General features: G+C 40.9%; 1 protein-coding gene across 1 annotated transcript; it reads left to right on the plus strand.

Moving 5' to 3' along the window:
- Positions 1 to 13,142: 13,142 nt before the first annotated feature.
- Positions 13,143 to 16,577, plus strand: adra2c (adrenoceptor alpha 2C). The gene has a single exon (XM_074693683.1). The coding sequence runs from the start codon at positions 13,820 to 13,822 to the stop codon at positions 15,167 to 15,169; it is 1,350 nt and encodes a 449-aa protein (XP_074549784.1). The 5' UTR covers positions 13,143 to 13,819; the 3' UTR covers positions 15,170 to 16,577.
- The last annotated feature ends 1,055 nt before the right edge of the window (positions 16,578 to 17,632 follow it).

Raw genomic sequence — 17,632 nt, forward strand, 5'->3', positions numbered from 1 at the left:
TCTTTCAGCACGGAGTTAAATTTCATTTTTCACTTCAAACTAACTGCTGTTTCCTGTGGTTTGAGTATACTTTGATAGTCTGCATGAATCTCTGCACAAAGACTGCAGAGCTTCATCTATGGTTGGTGAGGTTCATGTGTTCCTTTACCGAAATATTTGATTAATCATAAAGATAAGATAGATAAGATGCACCATGTCAGGATTCCTTTTGACGATTAAGACTGTACTGATTAGGTATATGGTGTGTGGATGTGCATGTATTGTGCATTGTGCACAAGTGGATGAGGGGTGAATAAATCTTACACTAACATCAAGAAGGTACCGCCGTGAAGGGAATGGAATTGATTTAACTTTCTTTTTCCTCCCTCAGCTCAGTTTCAGCAGCCGATGTTGCTAATATTTTTATTCTGACAAAGTGTGTGTGTGTGTGTGTGTGTGTGTGTGTGTGTGTGTGTGTGTGTGTGTGTGTGTGTGTGTGTGTGTGTGTGTGTGTGTGCGATCACAATCTTTTCTTCCCTCTCTTTAGTTATTCTGTGTGAGGACTGATTTCATTTTTGGATATCCTTGTGTACAGAAATAATTTATGATACCAGCTCCATAGTGTATCATATACTGCATGTTCCTTCCCTCAGTATTCCCTACTCCCTCATGCAATCTGTATAGATCAGAGGCACATGATGACTGTGTGGGAATATTATCACATCACAGGACTATAAGATAGTCCAACAAAACCAATCCATCAAAACACACCCAAGTGTGTGAGAGCATGGCGAAGTATATGTTTGAAATCTAGCAGAAGTAATGAGTCGACTGCTGCCAGAAGCAAAGTCAGCCGGAGACTCTGAGAGGAAGAGCGAGGAAGCCTGAAGATCTTTATACCCAGGCTGTAACAAAACATGCACAGGTGCAGCTCTTTAGCTGATGACCCCCAGCCAGGACACACAAACAGACAAGATCTACCAATCTACTGATAATATAAGAATAAATGAATGTGTATGAAGCAATCCCCCTGATTGGACTTGGACTGAGATTCATCTTTATGATAACTGATAAAAAGGGATAGTTCAGTATTTTGAAGCGTTGTCGTGTGAAGCACTTGTCTTCTTACACCTTACTCCCAGGGGGATTGTGGTACGCTTGGCCCTCTTAGAAACTGGCAGCAGTACTGGCACAGAAGGCTGCTCACCACTGTAGACGGGAACGCTTGTCCCAGGAAATTTAGAGACAGTTATGGAGGTGGAGTCATGTGGATGTAAGTGTGGGATATATGGAGAAAATCTCAAGCACTTCCCTTTGTGGTCAGAAATCTACTGTCACGCATTGTTTTGTGAAGCTATACACTGTCCTCTGCCTGCAGCATAAATGGCTGTTTTCACTATAGAGTGAATGAAGAATGAATGTGATTGTAACATGACCCTGTAAAAATGTTTTCTTTCTTTAATGACTGACACTAGATTCACAAGGCTGAGAGAGTTAGCCTCCAAGGCCAGTCGTCAATGCAACAGTGAACAATTACAGTGGCTCAGTTATTATATCTCCCTCATACGAAAGCCTTGAACCTTTCTGTTGTGACTGAGTGACAAAGAGAAAGTGTGTTAGGGAAAGGGACATGTTTTACTGCTGTTGGCCACAGGGGAGAGGGTATAAGACTTTGAAAAAGAGAAAACTATGGAGCATCTGCTTCATATGCTTCAGACTGAACCCCAATAAATGCAAAACCTACATTTTAAAAAGATTTTGACATCCATCCCTTTTATTCTTGTAAATATGATCATTCAGATACACATCTTTAAATATGCCAAGAAACAACACTCTGGACTCAGCAATGACATTTTATCAAGGGTAAAATTAGGCTAGACCATGTCTCCTCTGTATAAGCTTTTTTACACCTGACCAGCTAACCTTTCTTTTAATTTTTGCCTTTCTACAGCTGCAGATGGTGTACGTTTTGTTCCTTGCTCAACAGAAAGCCTCAATATATTTTTGATTGCTTTGAGCAAACAGGCTTAGAGAGACAGTTTTCACCTGCACTTCAACAAGAACAGGGACAACAGTTAGAGCTGTGTTGGGAATACTTTGAAGCTTTATTGGTGTTTCTCAACAAATGTTGAGTATAAAAAAAGTTTCTTTATCCTAATGTACATCTTAAAATTGGAAAGCAACCACTGGTCACTGCCTATCACTTAGGAAACATGGCTTTGGTGTACAACTCAAAGATTTCCAACGGCCACATCTGTTCACCATACAGTACATTTTTGAAGGCACTACAGATTTTCAGGGAAGGTTTTGGCAACTAATTTAATCATTACCAGGGTAAACACAAAGCTTACTGGTTATGAGCTCTCAAGGCACCAGTGGAGCACTTTTGGACCTGGGGTTACAGCCCGGGAGTACTTTGGCAACTCATCGAGAGCTCAACCAAGACCCCATGACATAGAATTGAAGTAGAAAATGGTGGAGCCTTATACCCTACAGAGCTAATTGCATACACACCAAAGGTAAAATGAAGCTTATGTGAAAGTGCTAAAAGTTGCTGTTCATCAAGAATCTGCTTGAGGCGGGCTGCAGAAAGAGCAGTAGTCAAGTGCACACCCAGCCAAAAAAAACAGACTTTTTCTGCATTAAAAAGCATATTTACAGACTGGTTCAAAAATCGGCTTGGGTATAAAATGCTGATTTCACTATCCACACACACAGTAGGGTGAGTGAATTTTTATTCTAACTCGGCAGTTTAGAAGTTATTAGAACTTTCTGATAGTCCAATCAGAGACACAGCTCAGGTCACGTGACTAGCAGGCACCCTGCAGCTGTTCGAAAGGAAACTCACAGCCGGTGTAACAGCAAATGTGGCTGCGTCCGAGGATTGGCTTCATTTTACAGTTTCAAGAACAGACGGGTAACGTCGCGGAGGCTACGTTCGATACACACTGTCACTCACATGAAGAGGACAAATTGCAAAAACCTGTGACCACAGACTCAAGAACTCCAAGCAGGAGATGACTCAAAGGCAAAGAGTGTCTAAGGTAAGACCACCCTCCTAAGAGTGCACATGATGCCACTTAATAGATTGAATGTCAGGAAGCCTGGCACAGTGCCCACAGTGGCATCCAGGACCATGACCTCTGGCAACCCCTCTAACCACCCACTACCTCTGTACACCAGAGGCCCAAGCGCCCACTCACCTCTCTTCTTTTATCACTCCCCACGCTACATTAAGACAAATCTAGAAGATCATTTCCTCTCATCATGTCATTACTGTGAGGTTGTGTTACTCTTTCAGTTGACTCTATCTTCCTCTGTCACTGCTGAACCCTGTACAGATGTTCCCACCCGTCAAAAGAGCCTGAAATAAGGTGGATTTATAATTTTCAGAGTTAGTCTTCATTGATGGAAACCAACTTGCCATGATGGTTTCTCTGAGTCTGATGAAAAGATGTGGAAGTTGTTGGTGTTTTTGTTTTGTTTTGTTTGTTTATGCATTGGCCATGTTCTGATTCAATATTTGCACATGTTCAAATAAAACGAAACAAATGAAAGAAAGATAGATGCATGGGAGACTAATAAATGAGTTTGGAAATGAAAAAAAAACTATGTCCATGGCCTGTTAAAACTGATGGATCCACAGGGAAATTCTTTACTTTCAAAGGAAATTATTCGACTATAGCAGCTATAGCATATTTGTTTTCAGTTTCATGTTTATGCGCCCTTTGATGCTTTAATGTGTCTGTGTAAATGCAGGACCAGCTTTATAGAGCCAGACAAATTGCTTTATTTTAAATCACATTTGCATGTGCAGAAATGAGAGCCGAGCAGATGGTCTCATGGGCAAACAGCCACACTTCAGATAGCAACACAAGGGCAAGAGAGTTTTATAACAACTCACGAGAGATCTCTTATAAAGCCTCCTTTAACATTTTACACAGAGAAAATGTTCATATTTGTTGCATCTCAGCCTAATGTTTTCACTTTGCAAGCTACATAGCTCAAAAGGTGGTGACCAGAAGCAAACTGCACGGTACGGCTATTAGTGAGCTATTGATGTGGGAAATTTCTAAAGAACTGCAAATAACAGCCTGACAGCTATGGCCCGTGAATCACAGAGCTGTTTAATTTCTCTCTAATTGCACACCCTGGGTTTAGCCTGTGAGCTTCTGTCCATCAAACATCCACTTCCCATCAGACACCCACACTTCCTTTGCCTGTACGAGGCTACATTATTGCATTTACAACATCATTTTGTTTTGGGTTGCTGCTTGGCGATTAATGAGCAGAGAGAGAGTGCATCAAATTATTTGCTTTGATGAAATAGTGACCACACACATCCTCGTCCATTGTGCTCTCTGTGCTTTCTTCACAAAGATGTCACTAATAAACTTCCTCTATGGAAATCTGGTTAATTATAAGTAAACTTGGCACAAAAAGTCAGGAAATCCATATTTGATGGAGTATCTTTTATTGTAAAAATGCTTTGTGGTATTACATCTTATACTGTTTGAAAATCTGTTTATTTCCTTTTTAAATGGCGTCATATCTGAAAGGAACAAGCATTGTAGGATGAATGACAGAGCAGAGTATGTGGGTTATGCTCTATGCCAGTACCAATCGGCTTACTCTGCTGTTGCTATTGACTCTTGTTTTGAGCTCCTTGTATCCACAGGTGCTGACAATCAGGTGCCTCAGGGACCTGTAGCTAAACAATGGAGTGGTCAAGCTGATGGCTGTGTCCCAAACATAAACTGTATAAAACATAGACGTAGTCTCTGCTACACCACCTGTCTGTTCCTGATGCCGAGTAATGGAGCCATTTGTTGTTGGGGGCCATATTGGATATGATGCAGGCTTTGAGCTTCCTTTCTAATAGGGTGACGATCAGTCACATGAGCACATGAGCAGAGCTGTGCCTCTAATTGGACAAACTTGTAATCCCGATGTCTTCTTCACTACTAGATTAGAAAAATATTCATGCCCATACAGTGTGCAGTGTGTGCTGACAACAAAATTAACATTTCAGAACCCAAGCTTGTTGTTTGTACCAGGCTGTAAATGCATTTTGTTTCTATGTTTGTTGGGGGGGGTTGATGCCATAAGAGTCTGTTTTTTTGGCTTGGTGTGTACTTAGTTTCCAGTTTTTCTGCAGCCGGCCTCAAGTGGATTCTTCTCAAGTGGGCCGGTGGGTGTCAGACGATTTGAAAAAGCTACAGCATAAATGCAAAGCAAAAAACATGAATGCAAAAGCAAAAAACACAAACAACCACAACAGAAGTATGGCTACAATGGAAGTTAAAAGAGGTTACTTATCCAAATGGACACAGAAAAAGAATAAAGGTAAGTGAATGGTTAACTTCATCTCTGATAAATAAAGCTTTGTATGGGTGTCACCCTGTGATATGTATTTGTGATATAGTCTCTCGCTACCATACAGTCTATGTTCGCTACACAGTACAGCGTGCACGCACTGTCTATGACTGGGACTGGGTCGCACGACCGTTAGCACGGCCATGGCAGGCAGCCAGACGCACAATGCATGGTGCACGGAGAGAAAAAATGTATGCATCTTGCCTTTACCTATGCGGCCGGGACAAACAACGTCCCGTACGGGGCGTGCCTCTTTTGGCTCAAACGGGACGTCCCAGCTAATACTGGACAGTTGGCAACCCTAGCTGTACTTTCATTGTGTTGTGGCTTTTGGATTCATGTTGTGGTGTTTGCATTCCTGATGTTGCTTTTTCAAATTAGCCAACGCCTATCAGCCTATCTAGTTTCTCAATGAAGAACAACTTTTAGCACTCAAGCATAGGCTTAATTTTTCTAAACTGGAGCTGCCCCTTGGCCTCAAATAGGATGCTACCATTAGTGCACTTACATAAAGCACACTGCGTGCTTACTGTCGTGGGCAACAAAACCTAAGGGGTTACATTGTCTCAAATCAAACACTGCTACTTCACACTTTTATGATGGGACTGGGAAAGAAAATATCATCTACCCCCAGTCCACGAAAGGAATACTGTATTTACTGGCGAAAAGCTTTGACACGATTGACATTACTGTATTTGCTGGCGAAAAGCTTTGACACGATTGACATTAGCATATTATTGAAGGAAGTATACAAGGGGATGAAAAGTTATTTTGGTAAATTGAATACATTTATAAAAATATGATGAATAAATTGAAATGAATACCTTTGAAACACCGAGAGACTTAGTCCAGTTTCTCTGTTCCATGCTGCTAACTTTGCACACAGGCTGTGTACTGCTTAACCGCAAAATTGTGGTTCAAACACCGTCATTCACCTGGTGCCATACACTTCAGACTGTGTGCTTTAGAGCTTTAAAAAACTGGGCCCAGTATCTTCAAAGAAGTAGAGACTGTTCTTTGAGCCCCTCCCATTAATTTTATTTAAGCACACACACACAAACACACACACCCACACACACACGCACTAGCAGACCCAACAGTCACTGCCAGTCAGTCTCTCTCAGCTCTTTATTGAGTTAGAGCTATAACAGATCCAGGGGGCCAACAAACGATAGGCAGTTCATTTCTGCACTTCTTGGTAACACACACACACACACACACACACACACACACACACACACACACACACACACACACACACACACACACACACACACACACACACACACACACACATCAAAGCTTTAAAGCTACAAAGCTACACACTGCTGTGAATATATACACAAAAACTGGCTTGGTGCTTAAAAGCAGGCAATTTGTGAAGTTAGTCGCCCTCTGTGTAGATCATACTCACAGTGAGGGATGACAATGACAAATGAGCTGAAATATAACAACTTCACTTGATTTCGCATTGAGGGCACCACAGCAAAATGTGTTCCATTGTAATCTTACATGAAAAAAAAGTCCTCTCTGTGCTCAGCTCTGCCTTTACCTCTTTCCCTTTGCAGCTCCCTCTTGTCCTCTTCCTTGTGGAAGTAAATTGACAGGTAAGCGCCAGACTCAGCAGAACAAAGAGCAAGCTCGGTGGAGGGAATGTGTCGGCTGAAAGAAAATTGGAACAAAGGAATTATAGGAAGGTAGTAACAATTAAGTTAATACAATATGTTTTTTTTTATTGTTTCCAAAGCAATGTGTTCCTGGAATAATTTATTTTTTTAACCAAGATGTTTTGAAGGTTTCTATCCTGTTAGCGTTAGCTTTCAGTTTTAAACAGAGCAAGTTTAAGGCCTGTTTGACAGGGAGCACTACTCTGAAAAGCTTCTTATATCACAAAACAATAGACCCTTGTTGGTGGCTAGCTAGTTTCTTTTTGCAGGTTTTATTCCTGTAATACCACTTGAATGCAGAGAGTATAGTTATTATATTTTGATGCTAGCAAGGTATCTGTAAGCTTCCAAGATATTCGACCCTGTAATCATACATGTGGGCTAGCTAGAAGCTTAAGAGCTAACAAGATAAAGTACTTGGCATTCATTACCAAAACTGTAGTAGGTGCATTAGCGCCAAAGGATCTTGCCATTTTCTATAAAGATGCTATTTTAATTATATTCCAGCAATACCTTTTGGTCCACAGTCTTTCACACACACTGTTGTGAAGACGTGACTCTTAACAATGTGTGTGTTGGTTTTGGAAATGAATGGATATTGAATCTTGTTTTTTAAAAGACTTTTCTTTGTTCAAGATAACTTTTCACTTGATACACCAGAACAAGCTAAGACAGTTATGAACAGTTACATAGTGCTGTTGTTTGAAATGTGACAACTAGCAATTGTTGCACCATAGTTTAGCACCCAGCTAAATGTAGCTTTACTGGCAGTCTAGTGCTCTGTAATGTGTAATGTTGGTGAATCTTAGTTATGTCCAAAATCTCCTCACTTCATTTTATTGATAGACTCTCAAGTTTGAACAGACCACTGCAGAATTAAAGGCTGACTGTGGGTTGGAATGAATATTATCAAACAGTTTAGCCCGCATTTTAGCTTTAGCTAGCTAGCTGTCCTTTTATCTGACAGTTAGGCTCCTGTGTTCACCATTACCACAAAATTAATGCATGAATATATTGTCTGCAGAGAAAAACACAGATCTCTCTTCTTACAACTAAACTTCGTCAGCTTGTGTAGCGTTGTCATAGCGACTTCAATGTGCCGTAAATTAATCATGACCTGCTCAACCCGATCAAAAGCCAAAAAGTAGCATTTAGGAATAACTTATACTGGTGCTCATAATTTCATTTTAAAGTGTTGCTTATATTCAGGCATACATCTCAAAAGAAGACTCTTTCAGGATCACTTAGACAGTCCTCACAGCTCCTTTAAATCTGGTGGCAAGGTGGATGCAAGTGAGACTTATAATTGAGTATGGAGATGAAAAACTATTCTTGGATCATTATCACAAGGCTGTAGCTGTTTGAAGTGTCAAGCTGATGCCTCCTTTATGCTGCAGTTTGCCTGTGTAGGTACAGAAATAGTTGAACAGTGAAACAGCCAGACACGTTTTGTAATATTTCAAATTAGCGTGAGCTGAGATGACAGTGTTCTTATAAGCAGAGCAGGTGGTCAAAGGTAATACATGGGCAACAGATATTAAAAAACAACCCAAATGAGATTTTAGATATAGCACTTTCTGCTGATTCACCAACGTACAAATGTATTATTTATTGCAGCTTCACTTGACACTGTTTGCAGGCTTAAAAGCTGATCAAGTTTGACCATTATTAGGGTTAGGAAATGAGTGAAGTCCAATTTTTTTCTTAATCTACCATAATCAAGTCATTGGGCCATGCAAAATTCACAACTAAAATTATATCCAAACTCACACCGCAAAAAAACAGACTTTAATTCTGCTCCCAACAAAAGTCACTCCTTTTCATTTGACCGTGCAGTGATTTCAGCTAATGGCAGTGCAAATTGGCCTAAAAGCCAAATGTGTAACTAGCTGAGAGCTTTATTAAACACCCAAAAGTTGCATTTTAATTAATAAAGCAATAAACATGGCTGCTGTTGACCAAGTGGTTTTAATGCACGACCGGATGAATAATGTCCTTGTCACAGGGGTCTGTATTAAACCAATAAATAAACAAACAAGAATATTTTCTCTCTCTTTCTCTTTATATACACACATGGAAACAAATGAAAATGTATTTATTTATGAAATGTGTTTTTATAATGGTGATTTATATGTATTTTTTTATAAAAAGGAGAATATTCTCGAGGAAGCGAGAGGAATGAGAGATGATTATTAAAGAACCATGTAGAGAGTTCACAGAGCAGGAAAACTTTCTCATACTCACTGCTGTGATGGTAAGTTAGCCACCAGACTACCAGGTGTGTGTTTTGTGTGTGGTTCTGTATCTGTGAGAATGTGGTGGGTTGGGCTGAGAGACACTGCAGAGGAAAAATCACTCTGACAAGCACTGAGACTCTTTCTCTGAAAGCAGTATTACCTAATATTAAGGTGAGATGTGATTTTTGATACTTAGGGCGGGAGCTACACACAAAATGAGTGTTTGAAAGGAGAAAGGCTGCGGTAATGGTTGTTCTTTAATCATGTTAAGAGAAAAGAGCAGCCCCGGGAGACAAGAATAAACTGGGACACAATGAGATGGAGAGATAGAGATGTGGGTGGATGTTGGAGAAAGGAAAATAGTCACTACTTCAGAGCCCTGTTGCCCTAGGCACCAGAATTATCTCATTTTCGGCTGCGGTAAAAAAAAACAACAATAGGACAACAGACCTACAAGAAAGAGGCTTCACGCAGCTCTGAAGATACAGGATTACATTTCCCTGGTAATTCATCCAGACAAATGTAGACAAGCACAAGGCAAGGAATATGAAACTGCATGGGTCAAATGTAGAAACAGAGGCAGGGCGGATGCATGGCCCTGAAACAGTTGTTTGTCACTTCAGTTGCCTCTTCTTTCTGCTCCTACCAGGGGCGGATCCAGACTATAGTGAGGTAGGGGAACAGGGGAGTAAAACAACACATTTTGGGGGCCACTTAAAAACAAAATAAAGGAGGCAAGCACCATATTCTACATAAAGACCAACAAGTGCATACAATAATCAAATAGAATATAGAGTATAATAGAATAGAATAGAACTTAATTGTCATTGTAACGAGTACAACGAAATTGAAGTCACAGCAGCAATCAAGAAAACAAAAGTAAGAAAGTGTATAGAAAGGGAGAAAAAGGTCCATAAGAAAATAAATGATAATAGCTTGTCCATCATTCTCCAGCTCAGCCAGCCTCCACCTCCACAGGGTCCAGGACTGAGCTTCTTCAGTCATGCTCCATCTCTGTCTCCTGTATCCTGTCTGCTCACAGCAGGTGAAGCTCTTCTAATGTGGCGTTGGTGTCTGGTTTTAGCTCCATTAGCCATGTCTGTGAATAGCATGATTCTACTTGTACATGTAGGATCTCCAGACAAACACAGGAGAAAAAGTAGTAAAATTATCACTAAAGCCACAAAAAGTTTGGTGTCCATGACCAACAAATGATCCATACAAAGTAATGATCCTCTTCAAATACAAAGATTACGAAAAAGAGACAAAAAAATTACAAGAAATGGACAAAGAAGAGAGAGCTGCTACAAAAAGGCAGCCATAGCCAACAGGGCAGCGCCTAGCAACAATATATGTCAATAATCACAATAATCATATAATAATTTTCAACAACACAATATATGACAATGTCGTGATATATATCACAATATTGTGATATATTGCAGTATTATTGTATTGTAACCCAAATATTGTGATGCGTATTGTATCGTGAGGTTCTTGCCAATACTCACTCCAGGGTAAACTCTGCCTTTCATGAACTGACAGCTGAGATAAGCCCTCGCCTGCTGCCACTCTGAAAGGGACAAGCAGTGAAAGATAAAGGATGGCTGGATTACTCATCACAGCTCTGAATTTTTACAGTATTATGTCACAAGAAATTTCAGACACGCTGGTCTGACATGGCAAACAAATTTTTCAAATGAGATGGTTATTTGCAGGTTCTCTGAAGATGTAAACTCCCTTCATTTGAAGAGGGAGTATGGACTTTAAAATGCAGAAATACTTGAGGAAAGAACAAAATTAGGATAGAAGAATCAAACAGCCCATTCAGCAAACCAGTGTCCCCAAGGACTCTGCATTTTACTCCACACATACTCTCCCATAGCTCTCCTAATTAGAACCTATCCATCTGGGTTCACACTGTGAAGGATGTGTCAGAACAATATTACAACAGAGGTGTTAATGTTCTGTGTCACTCTGACAGCTTCTCTATGGGAACCAGGAAGGAGAGCCACAGAGGGACTGAATGCCACATACACCGACCACATTAAAAAGGATAGACTCTCGAGGGGATATATTATATATGAGGCTGTTCATGGAAGATTTTCAAATATTTCTATAGCCAAACTAAATTTCTCCTACAGGGTCAAGCGCTGACACTACTGTTATACTATTCTTTTAAATCTATGGTACAACATATTTAATGCTTACAATAAGTGTGATTGGTATAAAACAGGAGTAACTCATGCAGGCACTGCTCTTAACCCATAGATTGACACTGAAACACCAATAATCAGCAATCATTAATAACTTTATGAATCTTTGTTGACATGACATAAAATCTAAAAGGTGTTCTCTGCTTACAGATGTCAGTAAAGACTGTTGGTCATTCCTGATGCTCGTCCATCAGCTGCTGCAGGGGGCAACACAAAGTTTTGTTAATTTTAGGAGTAAAGCTGGTTTCTTGAGAGGACTGCGGTAAGAAGAGCCAATCTGCTCCCTTACAGCAGAGCACAATATCTGAAACAAGAGCATGACTTTGTAACATAAGGGATTGCTCACAAGGGCCCTGTATACATGAGTGGAGCTGTGGCCTCAGGACAGGACCTAATGACCGTTACGATAAGGCTTGCTCGCTGTCTGTTCAGTATCAGCTTAGAGTGCATCCATGCTAGCCTACAGCATCAGCCGTAGTTTAATACAAACTGGCAGCACCAGAAAGGATGTTGGTGCCTTAAAATGGGCAAGAGGACGAATGAGACACACTGGCACACAGTCTCATTTGTTTCCAAAACAGACAAACCAAAACCTTCTGAGTTACCCCCCAATTCAGTGCCTTGATGAGGATTAATTAAGACTTAAACATTTCTTGCAGCAGTGTCTGCTCTTTAACTCAGCATCACTGAGCAGTCAGTGATGAATGACAGGTACTTAGCACACAGACTGATCAATACATACACGGGTCCAGAAGCTTAATCTTTTCACCAAAATGGTGACTGGCTTCTTCTCTACAGCCTCACGACAGAACAGAGTGTGTCAGTAACACAGGAAACTAAAAGGGCAGCGTGAAAGGTGTCATGAACGTGTATCCTCTGAGGAAATAGGGTAAAAATAACACTTTGCAGCGTGGGAGAAAAGGCTATAAGTCAAAGACATGATAGATAAGCCTTTATTTTTACAGCCCAACACGGAGGTGTTGTTATAAATCAAAGGTGAATGCTCATTTATCATGTCATATTTTTACACTATATTTCATGATTATGTGTCTCTGAAACACTTGGCAGCTTCAGCAGACTATGTATTTATTTTCTTTCATTTAGGAGCTGCGAAGACTGGAATTGTGATTACCAGACACTTAGACCTATTTGATATAACACTCATGCATATTTGTTTTTATTGATGTTTGCTTTTAGTGTCTGTTGAGCGTTTGTAGTGGGTTTTTGTCTTTTTTTAAAAAAGCTCAAAGGATTAGGTATTGTAAATTAGCCTGTGTTTTAAATGCCAGTGTGTGCCATCTATTTACTTGTTTCATCCCAATACCAAACACAGCAAATTCATGATGAATATACAAACTAGAGTGCAGAGCAATGGTACATATTTTCAACTGCAGGATGCACAGGCTCCTGTAATGTCTACTCTCAGGGGGGTGAGTGTGCACAAAACGTGTGTTGTGGTATGTTGCCTGATTGATGCTCCAGGGCTGACTGTTACAATACAGGCCACCGATGTGCGCACAGACTGGCTGAACAGAGCGTGATGTCCTTGGTGGGACTGCCACTGCCAGTCAGGGAGTTTTCACAGCAATGTGACCTCCCTCTCTCCAATTCATCCATGAAGATGACAACCACCGCTCTCATTTGGACCCTCAAAGGCAAATATGTGACAGAGCTACTGATCAGCTGTTCGGTTTGTGACTTTGCACAGACATGGCATGAATACACTACTTACCAACCTAAACGGGAGCCGACACTCTGTTTTTTTTCCCTATCAAATGATTAATTCAGCTTTTTGTTTTTTTATGTTTTCTCTACACTTTGGTTATTTGACTGATTCCTCTTCTTAATCAATCAATCGTCCAAACTCTCCCTCGCGCAGGACCAAGTCCCTGCTTAATTTTCTAATGGATAAAAAAATGAAAAAACAGACACGTGGTCCCAAACCTCGCTCAGGACACTGCGGGGAGGCGGAGGTGGCGATGCAGGCGCAGTCGGGATGTCTGAGGACGCGATGAGGAGGATTCAGGCTCTCTGTCCGCGGAGATTCTGCCGATGAGCACACGACACGTTTTTGGAATAAGGGCTTTGGAGACTTTGCATTCTGTGTCATTATTCTCCACCGACTGTTTTTTTCTGTGTCTTTTTTTTTCTCTTTACCCAAAAGAGAGTCTCACGCTGGATGTGGAAGATTGCAGGTGAGGAGAAAAGGAGGATTTTATCAATTGCTGTAGCTTTTTGGGGTGAAGTAGCCTAAATTCACTGAATATTTTTCTCTTTGATGATGTAAGCACGTTTATTTGTTCTTTTTGAACACCACACTGACTTTAAAGAAAAAAAACTCACAATGGATGTATTTAATGGCTCTAATCTGGAGGACAGTGGTGAAGCATTTAATGACTCCTATAATTCCACATCTCAGAGTCGGTACACCCAGCTCTCTATCTGGAGTCTGGCCGGACTTGTAAGCTTTCTGATTTTATTCACGATAGTGGGAAACGTCTTGGTTGTTATTGCTGTTTTAACCAGCAGAGCGTTGAAACCACCTCAGAACCTTTTTCTTGTCTCCCTGGCCAGTGCAGACATACTGGTGGCCACCCTGGTCATGCCCTTTTCTCTTGCAAATGAACTCATGGGCTACTGGTTTTTTGGTAAAATCTGGTGTGACATCTACCTGGCTCTCGATGTGCTGTTCTGCACTTCCTCTATTGTTCACTTGTGTGCTATCAGCCTGGACAGGTACTGGTCTGTGACACAGGCTGTGGAGTACAACTTAAAGAGAACCCCAAAGAGACTCAAAGGGATGATCGTGGTGGTGTGGCTGATATCAGCTGTAATCTCCTTCCCACCACTCATATCAATGGACAGGAGCAGCAGTGAGTCTAGTTTCCAGTGTATCCTGAATGATGAGACATGGTACATCCTATACTCCAGCATCGGCTCATTCTTTGCACCCTGCGTCATCATGATCCTGGTCTATATTCGGATCTATCAAGTTGCAAAGACCAGGACCAGGACAATGTCAAGCAAAAAAAGGGATGTGGACTCACTTGAAAATGGGATGGATCAAGCAGAACCTGGCAGAGGAGGATCAGTGAAGTCTAACAAAGACGTCACCATGAAAGACCAGGAACGTGAGAATGGGCACTGCCAACAGCCAGCACCTGAATCCTCTTTACCTTGTGAGGCAAAACATCTGCCAGCAGACCACGAGGATGATTTTGAGGACAGCAGTTCCTCAGATGAGAAACCTAAAAAAGGGTGCAGCTTCTCCAAACATCAGCATGATGACAAAAGAGAAAGAAAGTTCAGCCGGAAAAGCAGCTCAGCCTCCAAGTACTCCAGCAGGAAGTCCCGGGCCAGTTCCAAGTCCATGGAGCTCTTTTCGTCTCGCCGCAAACGCAGAAGCACCGTGAATCGCAAAAAAGTCTCTGCTGCTCGAGAGAAGCGTTTCACCTTCGTCCTGGCTGTGGTCATGGGTGTTTTCGTTGTCTGCTGGTTCCCGTTCTTCTTCTCTTACAGCTTGTACGGAATCTGTCGGGAGTCATGCAAGATCCCTGACGTGTTGTTCAAGTTTTTTTTCTGGATTGGATACTGCAACAGCTCGCTGAACCCGGTCATCTACACCATCTTCAACCAAGACTTCCGGAGAGCTTTCCAGAAGATCCTATGCAAAACATGGAAACACTCATTCTAGGTGGTTGGTGCATGGAAGGAACTGCATCATAAGTTCAGTGCACACAGATTCAGTGATAAACAGGTCATTTATCAAAGGACTAAAGTGTAAATAAAAGACTTGGAATGCAAGATTAATCAGACAATTCACATGAAAGAGACTTCCGTTGAGCCCCATCAGGGTGACTTTGGACTCTGGTGGAGCCTTGTGTGCCCTCCTGTTTTAAGACTTCTTCTCCCTTCACATGAACACAAGAAACAGAATCATTACATGACACTGATGTAAAACACACCACAGTAGCTTACTGTGCTTCGTAATGAACAGGAAGAAACTGCTACAGAAAAACTTGATTTGTTATCTAACATATACAATTTCTGCACAACTATTTCCTGACGAGTCAGTGATATCTTTCTTCTCTTTCTGTCTCCTGTTCATTTTTTTTCTTGCTTGTATTGCTAAACACCCGCCAAGTGACCAATGGGATGATGGGGCTCCTTCTTATATTAGTAGAAAAACCAAGCACTGAAATCCTAGTTTGCTTTATTGTTCTGCACGAGACTGAAATGGGTTTCAAGAGAGAACTGCCAAGAATCCATTAAAAATGGACCTCTTCTTTTTTACTCAAACATGAGGTGTTGACTAACTCTTGAAACTCTTGCATTAAAAACTATTTCGACAAAAATGTGGGCATTTTCTCTGAACAAATGTTTGCATCTTTTCCTGAGGGTGTGAGTGGAATAATGGTGTCCAGTGGAGGCAGATAGGCAGCCACTGAGGCTTTCACTGAGTATACAAAACATTGTGTAACTTGTGTGTGCGTAAGATAAAGAGTGGACAGAGTGTGCATATGGGTTGACTTATGTGTGATAAAGAGCTTTAGTGAGTTAACCATGTCTTATCCAATCTTCTAGGCAAGGTGTGTTTGTGTGTGTGTGTGTGTGTGTGTGTGTGTGTGTGTGTGTGTGTGTGTGTGTGTGTGTGTGTGTGTGTGTGTGTGTGTGTGTGTGTGTGTTTGTGTGTATGCATCTTTTTGTGTGTGTCACAACTCAGAAACCATAACCAGACATGTACATGTGTTAAAATACACAGTTTATATATTGATCATTGTTCTAAAAGGTTTTCATGCTACATCAATTTGTCTTCTTTTCAAAGGATCAAATGTCACGTCTCTGCCTTGAACACATGCTGAAAGATCAAATAAAGTGGTTTTTTTTATCATTTGAAAACTGGTGAGTGTTTGAGTTGATGTCCCTGTGCTGCTTCTGATTCTAATACTGCAACTAGGCTATTGTTCACCTATTATCCAAGCAGACTTTATTAATGCTACAACTAAATTGGAAATAATATAAATATAAAGAAAAGTTTCCTGAAGGCTTGAGATTGTTTAGGTCAGTATCCTGTTTGTAGCCCAACAGACTCTAAATACTATATCATAGTTGACCGGTGAAAAATTGTGTGTTTTTCAATTGAGTGTTTTTCAAAAAACATCGCCACTGTCCAGTGAATCACCAGTAAAACACTTTGAAGATGTTGGGCTAAAAACATGTAATCTGAATCAACAGATCTACTAGCTGTTGTTATACCCTTTACAATCAATCCCAGCATTGGCCCCTAAAATTGATAAATTCCAGCTAGAGCTTCTTATAGAGGAACTATCAGTCTACGTCATCATAAAGATGCGCACGCATCTTGACCTCAGAAGCAGCGCTTAGCTCCAATCATTCAGACGAGTTAGCGTTTTTTAAACACTGAATTAAACCCGTTATCAGCATAAAAATGTACGATTGTTCTGTAGTCAGTTTTTTAGAAACGATACTATACAACAGAGGCAACGTCTATCAAGTTTTGACCGTCACAGAGAAACCGGTGTTTCGGACTTAATAGCGACCATGCTAACTGGTGACTGTCAACCAACAGTATCAGTGATTAACGACTGAGAGTCACCAGTTAACAGGGTCACACTTAACACGAAAACACCAGCGATGGCTGCGGGTAAATAATTAACTCTGGACGTGATTTTCTGGTTCTTTTATGATGGACCGGGTCTCAGACTCAGCAGCCTGTGTGCTTGTTTGGTCTGGGAGGGTTTCTGATTTATTGACACACGTTTACGTCCTTGTATGTCACAGTCTGGTAAGTGTCCACGGATAATGCAGTCATGAGCATGGAGTGACAGTTGTGTGTTTAAATTGCTCTCTGGGTACACGCAGGATTTCTCTGCTAAAAACGTCTGTCCAACTAATATCTGTCCACTTGCTGATCTCTTTTGTCCACTCACTAATATTTTCACAAAGCTGGAAGCCATTCACCATCCGTATTAAAGCTAATATTTGGTTTAAAAATGTGTTTGTTTGTTTGTTTGTTTGTTTTTTTTTTTTTTTTTTTTTTTTTTTTTTTTTTTTTTGAGGGGGGGGGGGTAGGTACTCCTCTAGATCAGTTGACAAACCATTGTACTCCTCAGTGCTTCTGTACCCAAGTTGCGTG

The sequence above is a fragment of the Halichoeres trimaculatus genome, unplaced genomic scaffold, assembly GCF_033239565.1.
Source record: "Halichoeres trimaculatus isolate MK-OKI-2021-1 unplaced genomic scaffold, fHalTri1.1 fHalTri1_scaffold_2, whole genome shotgun sequence".
In the NCBI taxonomy this organism is placed as follows: Eukaryota; Metazoa; Chordata; class Actinopteri; order Labriformes; family Labridae; genus Halichoeres; species Halichoeres trimaculatus.